The 18,392-nt window shown below is 44.3% G+C and overlaps 1 protein-coding gene across 1 annotated transcript; it reads right to left on the reverse strand.

Moving 5' to 3' along the window:
• Positions 1-5,058: 5,058 nt before the first annotated feature.
• LOC110007652 (uncharacterized) lies at positions 5,059-5,826 on the reverse strand. Its single transcript, XM_020670063.1, has one exon. The coding sequence runs from the start codon at positions 5,824-5,826 to the stop codon at positions 5,059-5,061; it is 768 nt and encodes a 255-aa protein (XP_020525722.1).
• Positions 5,827-18,392: the final 12,566 nt, after the last annotated feature.

The raw sequence follows: 18,392 nt of genomic DNA on the forward strand, positions 1-18,392 counted from the left end.
AATATTTCATAAGCATTCAATATTTCATAAGCATTCACTGTTTCATAAACCTTCACTGTTTCATAAGCATGTCATATTACAACCATGCCTATTCAATAATTCATAAGCATTCAATATTTCATAACAGGGCAGGAATTTCAGTGTAACCGTCTTTTAGAAAAATGAGCACAATTTTCCCTTTATAGGGAATTTCAACATGGTTTCGAAATCATTTTCGAAGTAAACTCACCTATATTTCATTTAAAAGTGGTTTGAGCGCAATTGGACATGATTTTCTTAGTAAACAGTTCATTACAAAAATGTGTAACAGCTTTGAAAATTCCCTGCATTCATAATAGTGACTTATTCATAGAAAAAAGGGCATAATTTCCAAACCACAAAGAATTTCGGCATGGTTCCAAAACATTTTTGAAGTAGACACACTCATAATTCATTTAAAAATGGTTTATGCTCATTTGGACATGATTTGGCTGATAAACACTTCATTACAAAAATATGCATAGTTTCTATAATTTCGATTCCACATCTTGGCATACCCCATAAAATGATTAATAATTTCCAAACCAAAATAGGTATTAACAGAAGATCCTTCTCTCTTAAAATAGATTCATATGGATGCTTCCCCACCAAATTTCATAACCAATAGAATTATATTCAATGCTCAATCTATCATGCAAATAAGAGTCACAATCCTGGAAAACTAGGGCACATTCTAGCATAAATTCAATAGTATGCATCCTCATCCATATTACAAAATCATACTTATAGTCATGCTGAAATTTCATGATTTAACAAACTTATGGAGACATAGATGCTAGATCTACTTACTTGTACCCAAAAGTATTCCAAGTTTTCCCACACATGTCAAGCCTCCAAGCTTCCAAGAATGGTTCCAAGAGGCTGAGGCTCTAAGTGCTTGAAAGGGAGGTCATGAGAGAGAGATAGAGGGCAAAAGTCTATGGAGGGATGAGAAGGGCAGTACTTATAAGCAAAGAGGGGGAGGCAGCAGGCAGATCGCATGCAAGGGCTCATAGGTGGCAAACTGAGGTAGACAAGTGGCATTCAGTGGCATCCAGGTAGCTTCCTGTGGCATCCAAGTGGAAAATATGCATAAAAATTCCCTAGGCATCCATGCTCGGCAGTAACACCCACGACAGTGTCGTGCTCAGTGGCATAACGCGCGGTAGTGATGCACACGGCGGCATCTTTCTTCGTCACGCATGGAAATATTCTCTTTCTTTGTTTCACACGGTGGCATTCTCTCTCTTCATTGCACTGGTGGTGTCTCCCTCTTCGTCATGCACAGCAGCATTCTCTCTCTTCATCACGCACAGCAATGTCCTTCTCTCTTCATCGCGCACAACAGCTTTCTCTCTTACACGCACGGTGGTATCCCTTGAGTACACGGTGGCTTGCTCTCTTCGTCGCGAACAGTGGCTTGCTCTCTTACACGTACGGCGGCATCCCTTGCACACACGACAGCTAATTACCTGAAAACCTTGATCCTTACATCATCCCCCCCCCCCTCTTTAAAAAGGATTTTGTCCCAAAATCGTACTTCTGCTAATCAAACAAACAGAGGTACTTATCCCAGATCTTATCTTCCCATTCCCAGGTCGACTCTTCTTGTGAATGGTATTGCCATAAAACACGGACTAGAGGGATCTCCTTATTGAGCAATACTTGCACTCTTCTGTCTAGTATTTCAATTGGCTATTCGATGAAGGTCAGGTCTTTTTTGATCGGAATTGGTTCATACTCCAAAACGTGGGACAGGTTAAGTTGGTACTTCCTTAACAGGGATACATGAAAGACATTGTGGATGTTCACCAACTCGGGTGGTAGGGCAAGTCGATAAGCCACGCCTCCAACTCTTTCTACAATTTCAAAAGGGCCAATATAACGGGGGCTTAATTTCCCTTTTTTGCTGAATCTCATAATGCCCTTAGTTTGCGATACCTTCAAGAAAACCTGATCACCCACCTCAAACTCGATGTCTCTTCTTCGGTTGTCGACATAACTCTTCTGCCGACTCTGAGCTGTCTTGAGCCTCTCTCAAATCAAAGAAATTTTTTCTGAGGTCACCTGGCTTAAAAGCCTTCTTTCATCAATCTCATTCTAATAAATGGGTGACCTGCACTTCCTTCCATATGGGGCCTCAAAAGGCGCCATATGAATATTGGCTTGGAAGCTGTTGTTATGAGCAAATTTAATCAGAGGTAAGTGATCATCCCAGCTCCCCTTAAAATCAAGGACACAAGCCCTTAACATATCTTCCAGGGTCTGAATGGTTCTCTCTGATTGTCCAATAGTCTGGGGGTGGAATGCAGTGTTAAAAGTAATTCTCATCCATAAGGCTGACTGCAAGCTAGCCCAAAACCTAGAGGTAAATCTAGTGTCCCCTTCAGACACGATGCTGATTGGTATACAATGTAACCTCACAATCTCCTTGATGTATAAATGGGCCAGTTTATCCAAGGTGTAGGTCGTGCGGACCAGCCAGAAGTGGGCAGCTTTGGTCAGTCGGTCCACAACGACCTAAATAATATCATGCCCCGAACTTGTTCTAAGAAAACCAGAGACAAAGTCCATAGCAATGTGTTCCCATTTCCATTCCGGAATGGGTAAGGGCTACAACAATTCAGCGGGTCTCTGATGCTCAACTTTCACTTGCTGGCATATCAAGCACTTAGAAACAAATAGTGCTACTTCATTTTTCATGTTATTCCACCAAAAAGTTTTCTTTAAATCCTGATACATCTTAGTACTCCCGGGATGTATAGTATAACGTGAGCGGTGAATTTCCTCCAAAATAATTCTTTTCATATCCTCATCATTCAGGATACAAACCTGATTTTTGAATTTCAACAAGTCGTCACTGCTCATAGAGAAATCATCTTTCCTTCCTAGCTTCATCTCTTCCAAAATTTTCATGAGCTGGGAATCCTTCTTCTGTGCCAGCCAGATTTGTTGAAAAAGTTGGGGCTCTATCCTTATGTGTGTTGTCATACTTACCCCATCACCAAGGATCGGAGCTAAGTGCCATCTCACTACATCCTTTAACAACTTCATCTCTCGGGTCATTAGATGAGCTATTAATATTGCAGGCTTTCTGCTCAAAGCATCTACTACTACATTAGTCATGCCCCAGTGATAATTGATCGCACAATCATAATCATTCAATAAGTCCACCCATCTCCTTTGCCTTATGTTCAACTCCTTCTGGCAAAACAGATACTTGAGACTCTTATGATCCGTAAATACCTTAAACTGGGCCCCATAGAGGCAGTGTCTCTAGATTTTCAAGGCAAACACTATAGCCTCAAGTTCCAAATCATGGGTTGGATAATTTTGCTCATAGGGTTTCAACTGTCTGGAGGCATTAGCAATGACTTTCCCTTGTTACATAAGCACACACCTGAGCCCTTAGTGTAAATCGCAAAATCCTCATTTCCTTTCGGTAAGTTCAGTATCGGTGTCGTAGTCAGTCTATTATTTAAAATCCTTCTACAAAGCGTCTGTAATAACCTGTTAACCCTAGAAAACTATGGACCTCTGACACATTTCTCGGTCTTCCACACTTAAGTACGGCTTCGATCTTATAAGGGTCAACTGCGACCCCGTCCTTAGAAACAACATGTTCAAGGAAGGCCACGCTGAGAAGCCAAAACTCATTCTCGCTTAAGGACCACTCTCAGATGTTGCTCATGCTCTTCAAGGCTCTTTGAATACACCCAAATATCATCAATAAAGCCACCACAAAGTTATCTAGAAAGGGTCTAACAATTATATTCATCAAATCCATTAAAATAGCTGGGGCATTAGTCAATTCAAACGGCATTACCAAAAACTCATAGTGGCCATATTGGGTTCTGAAAGTGGTCTTGGGAACATCTCCCTCATTGACCCGCAGTTGATGATAACCCGATCAGCGATTAATCTTAGAGAATACTTGGGCTCCTTGAAGCTGGGCAAATAAGTCATCAATCCTAGGCAGCGGATATATGTTCTTCACGTTACTTGATTCAACTGCTTATAGTCTATATAGAGTCTCATGGACCCATCCTTCTTTTTCACAAATAGAACCGGCGCACCCCAAGGTGACACACAGGGTCGGATGAGCCCCTTATCCAACAATTCCTGTAATTGCTCTTTCAATTCTTTCAATTCTGTTGGGGCCATTCCATAAGGGGCCTTAGAGATGGGAGCAGTACCAAGGGCCCACATCTATCTCAAACTCTATCTCCCTCACTGGAGGCAACGATGACAACTCTTCGGAAAGACCTCTAGGTATTCTCTTACCACTGGTATTTCTTCTAACTTGGACTAGACATCCTGATTTTCTACAACATAGGCTAAGTATCCAACACATCTTTTAGCCAAGAGATGGTAAGCCCGAAGGACCGAAATAAACTGCAGAGGGGAAGCATCTTTGGCACCGATAAGGTATAACTCAGATCGGTTCGGGTGTCTAAGGGTTACAGTTTTATCATGGTAGTTAATAGTAGCATGATGTGTGGACAACCAGTTCATGCCCAAGATAACATCAAAGTCCTGAATATCTAAAAGTATCAAGTCTATGGGCATGACACACCGTTCAAGAAAAACTCCACATTGTTTATATACCACATCAGTTTCCATAGAATCCCCCATAGGTGTGCATACTACTAAAGTCCAATCAAGAAGTGAAGGTTCAACATTTATGTGATATGTAAAGTGAGGTGCAACAAAAGAATGAGAAGAACCAGAGTCTATCAAAATTTTAGCTTCTCTACCACAAAGAGAGAGCATACCTCGGATCATTGAGGTAGATGCCTTAGCTTCCTGCTCCATGAGTGCAAACACCCGACCTTGAGTCTTTGGTCAATTCTCAGGCCTCTTCATCGAGCAGTCCTTGATTAGGTGGCCAAGCTTTCCACAACCAAAACAAGTTTTCGACTTCTTATGACACTCAGTCGTCAAGTGGTTACTCATTTCGTAGTACGCGCAGGTCGGGCGTCGATTATCCCTCACATCGCACGGGAAGGTCTTTTGGATTTTCTGGTTGGCCTGATTAGCCTAACCCCTAAAGTCTCTCCTAGGAGGTGGCCTAATCCTCCTCCCAAAACTCCCAAACGGTGCAGATCTTACTTTTCCTTCCTTCCTTAAACAAAACTCTTCACAATCCCTCTCAAACTTCATATCAACGCCCACTAATGGGGAGAACATCTTGAGATTAGCTGATATTACTCTTCCTCCTATATCTGACCGAAGGCCCCTTTCAAACTTGCTTGCCTTACGCGCCTCTATATTGATGACGTGCGGCGCATAACAGGAGAGCTCTGCGAATTTTGCTGCATATTGTTCCACTGACAGTTTCCCTTGTTGCAGCTGAATAAATTCCACTTCTTTTCTCTCTCGGACTGAGTCAGGGAAGTATTTCTGATTAAATGCTACTAGAAAACTCTCCCAAGTTGCCTCAGTCTCTGTCTCTTCCCAGGATCGCCTCACCGAACTCCACCAGTGCTTGGCATCCTCTTCTAACATAAAAGTCTCAAGTCTCACCTTCTGTTCGTCAGAACAATGCAACACTTCAAATATCTTCTCTACTTGCCTCCTCCATTGTTTAGCTTTTTCCACTCCTCCGTGTCTCGAGAATGCAGAAGGGCCAAGTCTCCTAAACCTCTCAATCAAACCACTGTCATCTTGGCCTGGGGCAGAGGCAGCCGAAGGCGTCATATAATCCTTCATCATTTGAGTCATAGCCCCGAGTGTCTTGAAGAATTCCCCCAAGGTCTCCGTGTTCTCATTGTTAGAACTCACATTGTTGGCACGAGTCCTCGTCATCTTGACCTAAAAAAAGAACACCCAGTACTGGCCTATCCAAAAGCCATTTTAAGGACACTTCTAAGACTCTCTCGGCCAACAATCCTATCATGGATGTTCTGGTGCCATAAATTATCACAGCCCCACCCCCTGCCTCCATACCGTACTTTCCAGAGAGTAAAGGGTGCGGGACTGCGACCAGAGGTAGCAAAAGCCACTCGGGTGGGAGAGTGCTCAATGCTTTTGAAAAGAAGGAATCAAGCAAACCACGAAAGAAAACAAAATCTCCAAGCACAACCATAACAATAGCATAACAAATTAAAACCAAATTTAGATACAAGCTTCAAAATTCATTACAATTATGTCTAAAGCACCAAAGGCCCAACCACCAAAAAGACATAACTTCACTATAAAGCAACTACATGGCCCACAACCATCTAACACCTACAATCAAAAGAAGTCTCATCGTCAAGTGCAGGTCTTTAGCCACTAGTAGCGATCGCCCCAACCGTCCACCTTGACCCGGGAGCTATTACTCTACATTGAAGAAGGTCAAAGGGATGAGCTATAAGGCCCAGTACGCAGATCATGCATCATGCATTCCTACTTATATAATGTTATTTCTAATCCTTCCCAAGATTCATGCAGGTGTCATAACGTGGAGGTGTGTATTATAATTCATTAGCAACAGTGGAATAAGCACAAATCAGAATATCACACATCTCATGAGCAACAGTCTATCCAATCTTTTAATCAAGATAACATATTAATAATTCGGGAAAATATTTATATATTAACTATAGGTAATCCTAACATCACCTACTCCTGAAGTGGAAGTCCTATCACTCAGGCCAAGCCAATCCTGTTACTTGGGACTTCTACTATTACTCAGGAGGGAAGACAATGACAAATGGATGACCCATTTCGTAATGCCTTCATGCACACATACAACCCCCAGCGTGCTTTGGGGCTTTTCGATAAGCAGATGCCTTGCAATACACGACACTCTCCTTATGCCCTTCTGGCGAGAGAGTGTCACACTACCATTAGATGAACCAATGCATAGTGCCCATAAAGATATGGGGGGCATGACCCACTCAAATATTTCATTCACATCCTAACCCCCATCCTATTATGGGGAGTCTAGGGAAGATCTCAACTGTCAGCACAATTTAGTTATTATATCACATTACACTACCAACGTGTGACCCATTGCGTAGTGCCTCATATCACATCTCTGACATGTCTGATTACAACCATGCACATTCACTATGACATAGGCATGTCTTATTATGACCATTGTACATTCAATAATTCATAAGCATTCACTCTTTCATAAGCATGTCTTATTACAACCATACCTATTCAATATTTCATAAGCATTCAATATTTCATAACCATTCACTTTCTCATAAGCATGTCTTATTACAACTATGCATATTCAATATTTCATAAGCATTTATTTACAACCATACCTATTCAATATTTCATAGGCACTCAATATTTCATAAGCATTTACTCTCTCATAAGCATGTCTTAATACAACCATGTCTATTCAATATTTCATAAGCATTCAATATTTCATATGCATTCACTATTTCATAAGCATGTCTTATTACAACCATGCCAATTCAATAATCCAAAAGCATTCAATATTTCATAAAGAGGGCAAGAATTTAAATGTAACTGTCTTTTAGAAAAACGAGCATAATTTTCCCTCCATAGGGAATTTTGGCATAGTTCCAAAACCATTTTCGAAGTAGACTCACTCATCTTTTATTTGAAAGTAGTTTGAGCTTATTTGGACATGATTGGCCAGTAAATAGTTTATTACAAAAATATATAATAGTTCTAAAAATTCCCTGCATTCACAATAGTGACTTATTCATAAACAAAAGGGCATAATTTCTAAACCACGAAGAATTTTGGCATAGTTCTGAAAATAATTTTCGCAGTAAACTCAGTCATATTTCATTTAAAAGTAATTTGAGCTCATTTTGACATGATTTAGTTAGTACATGATTCGTTACAAAAACATGCATAGTCCTTGGAATTTCAATTCCACAGCTTGGCGTACCCTATTAATAATTTCAAAAAAAAAAATGGTATTAACACATGGTCTTTTTCATCTTAAAACATATTCACATGGGTGCTTCCCCACCAAATTTCATAACAAATAGAATTATCTTCAATTCTCAATCTATCATGCAAATAAGAGTCACAGTCCTAGAAAAATAGGGCACATTCTAGCATAAATTCAATAGTATGCATCCACATCCGTATTAAAAAATCATACCTATAGAGGTGCTTAAATTCCATGATTTAACAAACTTATGGATACATAGATGCTAGATCTACTTACTTGTACCCAAAAATATTCCAAGTTTCCCGACACAGGTCAAGCTTTCAAGCTTCCAAGAATGGTTCCAAGAGGCTGAGGATCGAATTGCTTGAAAGGAAGGTCGTGAGTGTGAGAGAGAGGGAAAAAGTCTATGGAGGGTTGAGAAGGGCACTACTTATAAGAAAAGAGGGGGAGGCAGCAAGCAGGTGGCAAGCAAGGGCTCACAGGTGCTAAACAGAGGTAGACAAGTGGCATCCAGGTGGCTTACTGTGGCATCCAAGTGACAAACATGCATAAAAGTTCCCTAGGAATCCATGCTTGTCAGTAAAACCCACGGTAGTGTTGTGCTCGACAGCATCACGTGCGACAGTGACTCACACAGCGACATCTGTCTTCGTTGTGCACGGTGGCATTCTCTCTCTTCATTGCACACGACACTGTCTCTCTCTTCATCACGCATGGTGGCATTCTCTTTCTTCGTCGCACACAATGGTGTCCCTCTCTCTTCGTTGCGCACGGTGGCTTGCTCTCTTACACACATGGCGACATCCCATGCACACACGACGGCTTGCTCTCTTACACACATGGCGACATCCCATGCACGCACGACGGCTTGCTCTCTTACACGCACGGTGGCATTCTCTCTCTTCATCGTGCATGATGGTGTTCGTTTCTCTTCGTCACGCATGAAGGCTTGCTCCCTTACATGCACGGTGGCATCCCTTGCATGCACGACGGCTTCACTTCATCAACTGCCTAAAAACCTTGGTCCTTACATATCCCATAAACTAGTATTTTTTTTCTTGCTCAATAAACCAGTATTAGTATTATTTTTTACTTTTTTTAATATCTTATGAGATAGTAATATGTTTTTTAATCCCAATTAGCTAATATCTTAATAGTATTAGTATTGTTTTTGTTGGATAAGTAAATTTAAATTGTTTTGGTGAATGATAGGGGTGGTATGCCCTATTAACCAATTATTATTTTAAATAATTTTCCTCATTTGTTTCTCTTTTAAATGTTTTTCAAAAAATCACTATAAATCTCTGAAAATAATACTCTTTTATTTTCTAAAAGAAATTAAGAGTGATGTATTATGTACTTTCATTATTTTGGAAAAATAAGTGCATTAGAGATGTTGTTTTCCTGTCTAGATGTCTATAAAATAATTAATTGTAATATAATACTACAATATTATTGTTTGAGGCTATTTTTCAACACTTGTATCTCCGGTTCGAATAAGAAGAGAACAATTTGCAACCTAGGTCCGCAGGTACCAAAATACCTGTGGATTACGGGAGCCGTAGGTCAAAAAACACTGATCTGGAGTGAAATTTTCAACAGCCTCATAATGGCCAAAGAATGATTAAAAAATGTGACTAAGGGTCTCCTAAGAATACCTGCCAAGTTTCGTCACGATCCGACGAGTTTAAGGCAATGCAGATGCAAAAACAGTTTTTGAAATTTGGCCTCTAGTGCACTGAAAAAGAAATTTATAACTACAGCCCTATCACCAGAGAATCAAAATGATCGTGGTACCACTTGCAATGGATCCGAAATATTTAAAAACCTCTAGGGACTAAGTTTCAGCTTGATCGGACGTTTCTCGGTCAAGTTATAACCAAATTACCCAAAATGGGTAGGTCACACACTATTATGATGCACCCTCAGTGAACCAATTTCCATTAATGAAAATTGTGCTTTCATTAATGGGTAGGTCACACACTATTACGACCACAGCGTCAAGGGCTACACCCGAACTGAACATCGCGCGCGATGGACGGTTAGATTCGTCACACAATAGGGATAAATTTGCTACAATTTTTTGCCACCAGACAGCAAATTTTGACCAAAATACCTAATTTGAAAAATGGTTATTCGGGCACCAAATCGAGCCACGTTCATTGCTAAATGTTCATGACAACAAACTCGTCAATATGCAGCGAAGAAATCAAAGAAAAACAATAGGAAACGAGCATAATCTTGAATCAAATATCACACATTTCTCATGTTTTTCCCATGTCATGATCGCAGCCTAAAACACTGATCCATGACTCGAAATGCATACCAAAACAACTGTCTCCTCGAGCTGATCAGGAAAAGAATATTCTTTTGGCCAGACAGAGGCCAAAAACACATCGAACGAGCCATATAAGATTGTAAGAGTTGCATGGCCATGATAGGGACTAAATCGAAATTTCAAGAATTGTGGGCAAGGGGCAAAATCGTTATTTTGCTCCTATTTTCTTATTTTCAGTTAATTCATTTAAATGTTATTTTTTAACAATTAGGTCAACTATTGGACATCCACTCATGTTTGAATGACCCCTCTATAAATTCATGTGATGTAAACATTGAAAAGACCCTTTGATCAATTGAAAAATTATTGGTTGTTGTTCATCTGTGGGTCACGTTTTCCTCTTTGGAGAGAGAAATAGAGGAATGATAAGACGTTGGGCAGGTACACTTGGGACCCATCAAGGTAATTTTCTCTCTCTTCTCTTCTTTCTCTCTCCTCTTCTCTCTATCTCCTCTCCTCTTTTTCTTCCCTCATCTCACTAGGATAGCAGGGTCTGCTGCCGTCCCAAACTTTCTCTCTCTTCTTCTTTCCTTTTCTCTCTCTTCTTCTTTCCTTTTCTCTCTCTTCTTCTTTCCTTTCTCTCTTCTTTTCTTTTCTCTCTCTTCTTCTTTCCTTTCTCTCTTCTTCTTTCCTTTCTCACTCTTCTTATTTCCTTCTCTGCCTTCTCCTTCCTTTCTTCTTTCTTTTTCTCTCTTACCTTTTCTCTCTTGACTGGGACGACAACGTGAGCTTTTTCCTAAGTGGCGGGGTCAACTGCCGCCCCTTTCTTTCTCTCTCCTTTTCTACCTTCTCCTCTCTTTAACCTTCTATCTCTTGACTGGGACGGCAGCCCGAGCCCATTCCCAAGTGGTGGGCTCAGCCACCGTCTCCTTCATCTCTCTTCTCTCTCTGGTCCTCTCTCACTTGTTGAGACGGTAGCCCGAGCCCTTTCCCAAGTGGTGGGATAGGCCATCGTTTCTGTCATCTTTCTCTCTCTTTGGTCCTCTCTCACGGACTGAGATGGCAGCCCGAGCCATTTCCCAAGTGGTGGGCTCAGCCACTGTCTCCATCATCTCTCTTCTCTCTCTCTGGTCTTCTCTCACTGACTGAGATGGTAGCCCAATGTTGGAAGGTATTTTTCATCAACATAGGGCCCCCGCTCAATAAAGGCATAGCAAATAGTGGAAATTTCGACAGTCTTAGAATAGCCTTAGAACTGACCAAGATTTTCATGAGGTCTCTCAAAAATCTCCTGCCAAGCATGTCTAAGGCAATGCTGACTGAGAAAAAATTTTAGCAAAATCAACCTCTTAACACCCTGAAATAGACCCTATAACTACAACTACATTTTTGGTATCTCAATTTACTATAGGGACCGCCACCATTGGAACCGGCACAGTTAAAAACCCCTAGGGGTCAAATTTAAGCTCGAACGGACACTCCAGAAAGAAGTTATAGGTAAAAGAGTGAAACAGGAGGGCCACACGCTATTCCCGCGCGGCCACCCTACAACGCCACATCATGGAAGGGATAGTCATGACTAGTGACTTTCGACGCTCATATCTCACCCGTCCCAAGTCGGATCGCGCTTAAATTTGGTGAGCATGTTCGTCTAGTCAAGACGAGCGATTCGATATTTGTCACGCCATGTGATGACAACCGACCATGAAGAAAAGCTGAGAGAAGTTGCTGGTCCGTGAAGAAAGTGTAGGAAATTCAACAGCGTCGTGTCTTGCTCAACCAGCTGGATCACACCGTTCACGAACCTGATCGATGTGAGACCAATTCCATTGCGGGCCTAAGGTCTCGAGCTATCACTAACCCGAACCCTATACATGATTAACGGTCGCATTTTGTACATGAAGCTGAAGAAGCAACTGTAAATTCCATTGTCGGAATTTCAGATTCCGGCCAAAATTCCAAAGTTGCGAAATCATTGTTCGGGCACAGAATCGAGCTACATTTGTTGCCCCATGATTGTAACGGCATGCTCAGTGTAGTTCAACGAAAAAATCACAGAAAAACATCAAGAAAGGAGTGCACTATCGATCTGAAGTTTCAAGATGCACTCAAATTTCAAGTCATAGGATCGTGCACTAAAAACACGATCCATGGCTCGAAGTTGGTGTCAAATCGATTGTCATACCAAGCCCTACAAGAAAAAAATCATCTTACGATCAATCGAGCATCAGAACGACCCCGGATCATCCATGCAAGATCATGCAAGTTTTACGGCAACACAGGGACTGCTTTGGAATACCATTAATTGTTAAGAACATGCAAATCTAAAATTTTTCACCCTATTTTCTATTTCTTTTAATTCAATTTAATCTTAATTTCCAGCAATTATGGTTACTTTTGATCATCCACCCATGTTTGAGGCCAATTCTATTTATACGTACCAGCATTGTACATAGAAAAGGACACACACACAAGATCCATCTCCATGTAAAAGAGAGAGTTTTTACTGAATATAGTTTTTCTTTCTTCCCACTGTTGTGTGACACTTGAGAGAGAGAGTGAGGTGAGAGAAACTTTTGACCGGTACCCTTAGATTCGAGGTAAACCTTCTCTCTTCTTTTTCTTTTCTTCTCTCTCCCCTTTTCTCTCTTCTTCTCTTTCTTCTTCTTCCTCCCCGTCTGATCTCTCCTCAGAGGCCATGCACGGCAGTTGCAGTGCCGTGCATGCCTCTCTAGTAGCCTCACAAGTCACGCATGGCGATGGTAGTTCCATGCATGCGTCTCTTTCTCCTTCTGTTCTATCTCTTTCGCGAGGCCTACAGACGGCACTGCTCATCGCCACCTGCAGATGTATACTAAGCACCTCATTGAAGGACGCAAGCAACGAAGCCTATCGCCGCCCACAATGGCTTCACCCTATCACGTGACTGATGCAAATGGCAATACCTATCGTCGTCGGCAGAGGGTCGAGGCAACACTCATCGCTGCGCACTGGCTTCTTCCATGCTTCCTTGCGCCTATCGTCATGCACCCTACGAGAAGTAATCGCCATGAGACCTATGAGAATTTATCGTCGTGCGCCTTGTTAGGAGCCATCACTGTTCGCTAGGGACATGTCGTATCCTCGTGCTGCGAACGGCGATGCCCATTGCCATATTGATTCTTCCTCCCTCTGTCGTCTCTCTCTCTTCTCTTCATCCTTTTCTCTTCTAGCTTGACTGAGGGTAGATCTATCTTAGCACCACCATCTCGGTCTCAGTTTTGAGTAGTATTGTCGCCGTGCTGGTCCTGAGGACCATGTCCGTCTTGCTACCACTTCGAGTCGACAATTGTCCGGATTTCATGCTAGCTTCGCCTCTCCGTCGAGTTTTTCTTCTCTTTTCTATCTTTTTCTAAAAATTTACGTTTTATCATGCTTTCACATGAACATACGTTTCCCTAAGACAAGGGTGGGTCTCCTTGATCCCTTTGTCTTACAAATTAACCATAGAAGTGTTGTGCAGAAAACAAGAGGATTGCAGGTCAAGAGAGTCGATTTTGGACTAGCTAGAACAGCTGGGGGGCCTTCTTCGTGATCTAAGAGAGCGTCCACACGAGCCAGCCCGAGTAAGTCTCGAGCCCACCTAAAATTCCTCTCTCGTCAGTTGGTATACCTACCCTTTCTCTCGAGCAAGGTTCTGAGAGAGCGATCTCAAACTTTGGGTTCACCAGAAACCCGAGGTACGTGCCGCCAGATCATCTAGATCCGAAAGGCGAGATCGAGGCACCTAACCAGATTGGCGACTCCACTGGGGACTTATTACCCCTTAGTCGGTTCGCTTTTGTTTGACCAGTATCTTGTTTTACTTTCTACACTTATTTCTATGGAATTTGGGTTGTTCAACCTGTTTATCCGGGTCGAGGATTTCCTTATCCCTGCACTCGTAGCTGTTCCGGGGAAGTGAGCTGCTCAAGCATCCTTCCCCACCCTCCTCCTGAGTCAGGACTCACGGTTCGGCTCCCAGGTTCTCACCTGGATCGGTGCGAGAGGGGACTTAAAGGTCCCTACCTCCCCGCTTTCTCGCCCTAGTGGACTCTCCACCAAGGCCCCTTGCATGGGTAGCACACCTGTTGTTGCGCACCCTACTACTAGCAAGTTTACTGCCAGTCATATTGCTGAGGCACACTGGAAGGCTGCCCCCATCACTCTCGCGAAAGGAACGCAAGTTGTTGTCGCTCCTAAGGTTCGCCGATATGCTCCTTCATCACCCCGAACCTCCACACCTGGAGAGTCGGCACATAGAGGTGAAGGTCCTGAGATCTCCACCCCTTGCACACACCCAAGGGTTCATGGTTCATCCACTCGAGCCGCACCTCGGGGCAACCCTCACATTGCCTTGAGCTGGCATCCAAGGCTAGGCAATCTCGGGCCAAACCATGTGCCATGCATTTTCTTTCCACAACCCGGGGCAGTGCTAGCTCTACTCCACCTAGAGCACGAGGGTCGACCACTCCGTCCTCCCTCCCAGCAGACACAGCTTCACCTTGTGAGAGGTGGGCTTCTGCCTCACCCCTCACAGACATAAGCTCATGTGTCTCTAAAGGTGCACACGCACCGCCTTGGTAGGTTCCTTCCATACCTCAACTCAGACGGAGTCATGAACCAGCTCCTTCCTCTGTTGCTCTCCCGACACAAACACCTCGAGCCCTGGTACTCGAAGGTCTTCCCTAAGAGTACCATCTTGAGTCAGCCTTGGGTCAGTTGCACGTGTGCCCCACAAAGAAACTCGGGGCTACGGCCTGATGTCAGACAAAGGCCTCCAGCCTCTAAGGCAAAAACCCAGGCTGCCTTCCATCCTTGGACTCCACTCCCTGTTCCAGCTCATAGACACAGCCCTTGTGTGTTCGAAGAAGGTGGGGCAGTCCAGGTCTCAAGCTCAGTTCTAGAGTGAAGTCAACAGTCATCTTAGGGTTAAGCAAGAAAGAGGTCTTCAGACCCTGACCAAAGAAGCCTCCAAGGCAGTTGAGGTCGCCACCCTTAATGACCTCCTGCCTCGTAACTCCTTCTTACCCTCCAAACTCCAGAGCCTGATCGAGCCCAAGAGTATTGCTGGGTCATCACCACTCAGAAGCCACAGTCCCAAGACCTTCAAGAACCGGTCCTCACAAGACCGGCATACAAGGCTTCCAGTCGCAGCAGGCTGAACCCCTCCAAACTGACTTGCCACATACCACTCGCCGACCTCGGCAATTCGCTGTCCCGCCACTTTCTGCCCTCCAGAAGTGATAGTCAGTGTTATAGTGATTAATGACCCGGACGACACTCAGGAGGAGCGAATGAACAAGTTTGAAGAAATGACGCAAGCCATCCTGGAAAGATGGAAGGCCTAGAGGCCTCCAGGTCCCCTCCTTTGATCTATTCCCCTCCTGGTGAGGATACAGTTCCCAAGCAAACTCCTCCATCAGCCTCCCAAGACAGTTCTACCTCCCGCAGGGTCTCCCAAACCGACATAGATGCTATGGTGGCCCATACCCTCAAGCACAAGGTCCCAGGCATGTAGAAGACGCCGCTCTATCAAAAGTCCCTTCCCTCCAAATTATCAAAAGGGGAAGCTCCCCCTGTTCAACGGTACTAAGTCTCTACACCAGCATACTGCTCACTTCCAGGCGGCCTGTCAGGAGAGGGCAATTGACAGATAACTCCTCCTCCACCAGTTCGTTGAAACTCTCAAAGGGCCAGCCTTCCAGTGGTATGCTCGGCTACCTCCTAACTCAGTACACATGGCAAGAGATGGAGCAGTTGTTCTACCAACACTTCTATGAAGTTCGAAGGAACGTGGAGACCATCGAGCTCCTCGCCCTGATGCAAGACCCTGGTGAGCCGGTTGGCAAGTTCATCACCCGTTGGAGAGAGTTGGCGACCTTCCATGCCACTCCTATGACCGAGAAGGAAGCGGTCTAGACCTGCATATGGAACATGCTTCGTGAGATCGCTCTACATATCGAGGCATCCAATCCACCCTCCATGTCAGAGCACATCTCCAAGGCAGTTGTATTGAGGGATTATTCAAGCATCACGTCAACCCTCATCAGCAACCTGTCAGCTCTAACTCTCGCTCCAACAGTCGGGGCAGCCAAAAGGCAGTAATCAGTGTGGCCATCACCATGAACAAAATCAAAGGCATGGTTCCTCAAACCCTGGACCTTTTCAAAGCACAGGCATCTCCGGCCGAGGGCAAGCAACAGCCCTATAACCGCATCCCGCCTCCTAAAAATTCCAGGCGAAATGACTACTAGGTTCAGAACCAGAATAAGGTTTACCCCTTCGACACAGAGTGGACGCTTGCACTACTTTGCCTGCTGCTAGAACAAAACATGATACAGTTGCCGGAGGCCAATACTGCAGAGTCAACTAGGCATGAGGCAAACAAGAATTATTGCGCCTATCACAAGAGGGTATGCTACCCCACTTACGACTGCTATAATTTCAACGACACTATAGAAGCCCTTATCAACAAGGGTCAAATAAAGGTCGAAGAGTTGAAAAAACCGTTCCGGGAAACTGAGGTTTCTCTTATAGTCATGATCCAAGAGGACAACGGGGCACCCGCTATCCTTCGTGTGTTTTTCTCCATAATGCTCGAAGAAGGGCTCGTCACTCCCAAGCCGGCAAGGCAGCCCAAGTTTCTGTCTCTAGGAACTGAGAACCTCTGGTGCGCGTATCATTAGATATGAGGCCATGACATCAGCAAATGCACTGGCTTCCACATGATCTTGGTAGAAAGGATGCAGCAGTGTTAGGAAGTTCAAGGTAACCTAGAAGGACACCCTCGAGTCCCTTTTTCGCATGAGCAAGAAGACCTCCTGATGCCATCCCAAGGAAGCACTGAGCTAGACCCTCTACAGGCCCTCTTCAAGGTAATGCTCCAACAAGACCTTGCCACTCTCAAGCCTGTCAAGCAGCTGAGGCGTCTTACCCAGGGCACGAAAAAGCTCTGGTGCCCATACCACCAAGTATGGGGCCACGAACTCAACGAATGCTATGGGTTTGAAGTTATAATTACAGAGAAAGTCCATCAAGGCCACATCATTTGTGAGATTCTCTAACAGAACACGCCAGGCCGTCGCTCCTGTTCCAAAGGAAGCCACACTACCGGCCCCCTCCTGAGTATACGTCGGACCCTTTAGCGCCTTCGACCTCTCAACCCTGAAAAGTCTACTAAGGGCGAAGTAGGCTCAAATCCTTGAAACGTGAGGCATTCTACCAAGCAAGGGATACTCGCCAGCCTGATAGGGTGGTCCAGACATCCCCTCAAGGATCTCAAAGGAGACAGCAGGCACCAAGGTCGGCCCGCCAAAGGAATCATCCTCCTTAGCCACCAGTCGAGGAAGAATTCCTCAGGCCCCTTCCTCCACTGCCGACCTTGCAAGACTTTATCTCAGGCACAGCTAGCCTCGTCCTTTCGTCCAATCAAGTAGACATCCCCTAGTCGCCAACAGCTCGAGATTCCCCCAACATGGGTGACGATGCTAAAAGCACCCCATGACGGTCAAACCCAGGGCAAGACCTAAAATATCCCCTGGGCACGTCCAACTCTGACAATGACGTAAAAAGCCACTCAGAATGTTCTAACTCTTCTTCTCCTCCCTCCTCTTCTATTTTCTCCACAGGTGCAACTCGATGGTGCCCAGACTTCGACACTCTAAACAAAGGGTTCGGAGACACTAGCCTCACCTAGCTATAGCAAGAGCACCTTAGAGAGATGCTGGCTCATGCAGCTAGATTCTTGATAGTCGTCGATGCCCTGTCAACCCGAGCACAGACCGAGTCATCTTCAGGTTCCCACTCCCACGAGGCTTGCCACATGATCCAGGTGCATGAAGCGTCACCCAACGGGGCAAGCACCAAGTGATCCCAATCACGAGGTCGTAGACTTCCCATTCAAAGTTAACCCTTCTATCGCCTAGACTAGCCAGAGACCGGTACTCTCCCACACTATGCCCCTCTTAGAAGCCGAGATGTTCAGATCATGGGCTTCAACATTCGAGGTCAATGAGAATCCTAATGAGTCTCCTGACGAGGAACTCCAGGAAGCTCCAGAAGAGTGGGAAGAAGGCGGTCAGGCCACAGCTAATGAGCTTGAAGAGATCAACCTGGGGGGACGAGGACGACCTAAGGCCAACTTTCATCTCAGCCAAAATGTCCCCAGAGGAGAAAGAGAGTTATATCTCCATCCTTCAAGAA

This window comes from Amborella trichopoda, chromosome 12, assembly GCF_054954075.1.
Source record: "Amborella trichopoda isolate Santa Cruz 75 chromosome 12, AtrichopodaSantaCruz75HAP2 v2.0, whole genome shotgun sequence".
Lineage (NCBI taxonomy): Eukaryota > Viridiplantae > Streptophyta > Magnoliopsida > Amborellales > Amborellaceae > Amborella > Amborella trichopoda.